We start from the raw sequence: 5,000 nt of genomic DNA, 5'->3' as shown, positions 1-5,000 counted from the left end.
AATGTCTTAATTGAATGATCTGATGACAGTCACCTCTAGGCATATAAACAATATCCAAAATGCAGCAGAAAAATATATTAGTGCTACACTTGCGAAGCAGACCCGATTTTTGAGCTATAGATTACGAGATGCTTTGAAAGTGTTTCTCAAAAGTCAACTGAGGATATAAAATGACCCCAATTGCTTTAAATATTCAACATTTTGTGGTCAATTATCCAAAACGAAGAAGCCAAGTTGAGGAGGAAAAAGTGCGATATGCTAGTAATGATGGAGTTGGTCTTCCTGGCATTAAGCCTCACACCCCATATATGACATACGAAGCAGCAACTACAGCTCTATTTTGAGGACAAGATATAGGAACATACAATGAGGTATCATCTGCGTAGGAAAGGATTTATTTTTCAAGATGGTTGCCCATGTCAGAAGTAAAAAGAATAGAAAAGAAGGGTACTAAGACACTACCCTAGGGAACACCAGATATGATAAGGTTAAAGACAGAAAAAAATCTATACAAACAAGTTGGGCGCGATTAGATGAAGTATGATTAAAAACACTAAAACATGATGTAATGATTCAAAAATTCCAAAAAGAAAGGAATCTTGTATTTAAAAAATACTATGTTAAATAAATACACTGTAAACAGTAGCCTGACAGCCATGAATAAGTGTAAATTTCATCAATACGCAACCCCGATTGAAAAAATAATAAAATGATAAATAATATAGTAATAATTATAACATTAATAACAGTAACAACAATAATGATGATAATGATGATGGAAATGATAATGATGATAACAATAATGATGATAAAGGTAATAGTGACGATACTAATGACAATAATAATGATAATGATAAGAAGGAGAATGCAAATGATGATAATGATAAACATAAATGATAATGATAAATATAAATGATAATGATGGTAATGATATTGATGAGGATGAGGAGGATAATGATACTGGTGATGATAATAATAATAATAACAATAATAATAATGATAATGATTATAATATTGATCATGATAATGATAATAAAGTTAATGATGATAGCAATGATAATAATGATAATGGTAATAACAATAATGATAATGAGGATGATAATAAAATAAATGATGATAATGATAATGCTAATAATGATGACAACACTAATAACAGTAGAAGTAAGGATAACAGGGACAACGATAATATTGATGGTAATATTAATATCTATCTCTACCTAATGTTTCTCAGTGTAAATGAATGAAGTCACAAGAAAAAATAGAAAAAAGACGTTTACACTGTCATAAGTGTCACCATGTATATGATTGTGTAACGTGTTAATATCGACATGAAAGATGAATCTCAAACACTGAACGTCAAAGGAGGATGAATATATGCATATCTGTATGAATAAGTATACAGGGAATACTACTAATTGACTAAGAAATCACTAATGCACAACTTGAACAAAAGAACGTCATGTACCAACAAAGTACAAACATTATAACGCTTGAAAAAAATAGGATAAAATAACTATCTGGTATAGTTGGTTTCGAAACGTCACGGTTTTTGTGTTTCGTTTTTTTTTCTCCTTGTGGCTGAGGTTCACTTTAAGATATCGACAACATGGACCTTCCCTAGATTTGCCAAAGAAAAGTGTTGGTGTTGAGCGCCGGAAGAAACTAATGTAATGAAAGAAACACTCTACGAGTTACGCTGAAGTAAGTGGCGATAGCAAGACTCTAAGGATGTATATGTATATTTTTTTCTCTCTGAACAAATGGGCGTTCAGAATATTCCTTTATCGTAGTTTTTTTTTGTCCATTAGAAAAGCAGTCATTTCTACTGTACGGAGGCACTTTTCACCTTGTATGGAATGTGGGCGTCAATACTCGAATTTGTTGATACGTTTTATGCCGCGTTTCAAAATTTAAAATATCTGAGAAATACTAGATATTTTACTATGCCTCATGTTCATAAAGATCATCATTTTACCAAGAAATACATATAAATTACTGAAGTACTAAATGTGAGAGTAATGATGATTAACTGTTGACTTAGGTATTGAGATCATGAACTGACAGGGTAAGTTGTGTAGAATAAAAAAATATATGATTTATCTCATCGTTTTATCAATTAGAAATATAGTATTTTACACTGCTTTACACGAACGCTTTTTATATTGTATGGGCTTACATGGGAAGTGTCAACACTCGACCTGAAAATACTATTAACAGCTATTATGTATCGCCAAGTAATTAGTGGCCACATGTATGCTGATTTCAATTGGCGATCAGGCGAGTGCTCTACACACCAGGCCCACACAAGTGACTGTGACTGAAAGAGTTTGGTGACACTCAGTTGAGCACGCGGTAGGAGGTGGCGTGGCCGGGGTTGTGAACCACACGGAGGAGCTCGGCATCACGGAGGGCGGGTCCGGTGGCGGCGGCGTAGGTGGTAGGGACGTGGGCGGCGTTGTAGGTTGTGAGGGCGGGATGGGCGGCAGTGTAGTGAAGGGGAGAAGTATGGAATGCAGTGTGTCCGTAGTGGAGGGGAGTGGAGAAGCCGTAGGAGAAACGGAGAGGAGAGTAGACGCCGAGGCCGGGAGTGGCAAGGACGGAGCGCTTCTTGCGGGTGTCGGGGGCGGCTGCGGCAGCGGCTGCGGCTTCATCGTAGGCCTGTTGATGGGCGGCCTTAGCGGCGGCTACCTCAGGTGTGTCCTGGACGGGTTCGGGAAGGGGACCGGGAAGGGCAGCCAGAGGGGCGACCACAGGGGCGTCGGGAGCCACGGGCAGGTTGGTGCCGGACACACGGAAGCCGAGGGCGTCAGCCACGTAGTGCTGCGTCTGGACCTTTCCCTCAGAGTCCACGTAGTTGTATGAGCCACGGACGACACCGAAGGCGTCGCGAGACTCAGCGCGTGAAGATGGACCACCGGCGTAACCGAAGGAGTACTGACCGATCTCGTCCTGTGCGTGATACTGGGACTGGATGGGGGCTACAGGTGCGTAGGGAGCTACGTTGTAGGACACAGGTGCAGGAGCCACGGTGTTGACTACAGGTGTTTTAAAGGTGAGAGGAGCAGATGCAGGAAGGGCACCTGTGTATGCGTAAGGATGAAGGCCAGAATAACCTGCATACGGATAGGCGCCAAGAAGGCCATGATGGCCTCCATATACACCGTTGTAAGCAAGCAAAGAAGCACTGCTGCTAGCCACGAGGGCCGCCACGGAAATCACAGTCTGGAAAGAAATATTTGTGCAAATGAGAAAATGAAGTCGATTAATTGACACCATAACCTCCTCATGGAAATATTTAGAATACCTAATACCTAATTTGGATAGTTACTGAAAAAAATAATGATAATCATGTTAATAATGATATTTATATTAATGGTGACGATCCTGATATTACCAAAAGAAGATTATCAAGTGTTATAATAAGGAAAATTATTTCTTGCAAATGGAATATAAGTCTTACCAGAGCGTTCATGTTGACCCACCGCCAAGGAGCTGTCTGGCGGTAATGGAAACGGCCTCTCCTTATATACCTGTCTTAACCACGACTAGGGCGTGGTCTTGTCTACTTGTTCTTCTCTACTTCTACTTCTCTGTAGACAAATCTAAACAGAGAAGGGAAATTGATGACACGGGTAGCATTGAGGTCCACATTAACTCATCAGAATCAAGACATTAAATTGAATACTACATTGTGTGTGATTCCAAGACGTTGATAAAAAAGCTACATAGAGTGTTATAATTTCATTCAATAAAGAAATCTTTAAAACGGCCTTATCATCAATATAAATTTAATCGTTGTCTATTTACGCAAAGGAACTTGGAACATATAATTTAATGAAATGTTAAAGAATAACAATAATAATAATAAGAAAAACGAAAAACAATAGAAAAAACTATATGCAAATAAACAATATACCGATGTGTCGGAAGGTAATATTCATGGTCCACAGTAAGCATTATGTAAATTACCTATGCGTTTAAACGAGGGGGAAAGTTTTATGTATCTGTAACGAGAGATGATGGCGAATAAATTAAGTAATGAAAGATAGCTATAGGGATATAAAAAGCACACACATATACATACTGTATATATATATATATATATATATATATATATATATATATATATATATATATATATATATATATATATATATATACATATATATACACATATATATATATATATATATATATATATATATATATATATATATATATATATAGATAGATAGATAGATAGATATATACATATAAATGCATCCGTATGTATAGCAAGAGAGAAAAAAAAAGGAAGAAAGAAAGAGACGGAAAGAGAGACTAATCCAACTTCATACTTCTTCCCATGCGATTAACCTTCCAATCGATAAAGCGATAGACCTTTCACTAATTGCGATATTCTAACCGAAGGTTAGAATCCTCAAAAAAAAAAAAAAAAAAAAAAAAAAAAAAAAGGTTGCAATTAGGGCCACTTAATAGAGCCTTCCTCTGGGGTTGCAAGTAGCAGCTCGTAACCGCAAGGAAGGAAAGCTTGGGTTACATTGCAAAGGTTTCCTCTATTAAGGTTTCCTCTGTTAAGGTTTCCACACATATGACTTTTGTTTATACTCTGTTTAAGAGATTAACACTGTGATTGGGATTATAATACGGTTGGAGTCACCGTTAATGATATCTATAACGAGGATTTTGAAATTGATGAAAACTCAAAGATGATGGATGATAATGACTTGGGAATGATAATCAGTACAAAGTTATGATAACAACACTTAAGAATAATCGTTTGAATAATGGTAATGGTAATGATGATGAGAAAGCAATGGCGGTGATGATAACGATGGTATTGTTGCAATGATAATTATGTTGTTGACAAATAGTGGTGATAATGATGATGATATATGAATAACGATGTGATTACTACTACTATATACAATAATTATAATGATGGTTATAATAATGATAATGATGATATAATAACAAAAGGGACAATAATGATAATCATG

General features: G+C 36.6%; 1 protein-coding gene across 1 annotated transcript; it reads right to left on the bottom strand.

Moving 5' to 3' along the window:
- Positions 1-2,094: 2,094 nt before the first annotated feature.
- LOC122259859 (uncharacterized) lies at positions 2,095-3,492 on the bottom strand. Its single transcript, XM_086543088.1, has 2 exons — positions 3,461-3,492; positions 2,095-3,222 (listed from the first exon to the last, which is right to left on the bottom strand). The coding sequence occupies exons 1-2, from the start codon at positions 3,470-3,472 to the stop codon at positions 2,338-2,340; spliced, it is 897 nt and encodes a 298-aa protein (XP_086399214.1). The 5' UTR covers positions 3,473-3,492; the 3' UTR covers positions 2,095-2,337.
- Between the last annotated feature and the right edge of the window lie 1,508 nt (positions 3,493-5,000).

The sequence above is a fragment of the Penaeus japonicus genome, unplaced genomic scaffold (genome assembly GCF_977035675.1).
Source record: "Penaeus japonicus unplaced genomic scaffold, GWHDUDI00000001_assembly GWHDUDI00000013, whole genome shotgun sequence".
Lineage (NCBI taxonomy): Eukaryota > Metazoa > Arthropoda > Malacostraca > Decapoda > Penaeidae > Penaeus > Penaeus japonicus.
The sequence above is the reverse complement of the archived record's forward strand: the minus strand, read 5'-3'. Positions and strand labels throughout refer to the sequence as shown.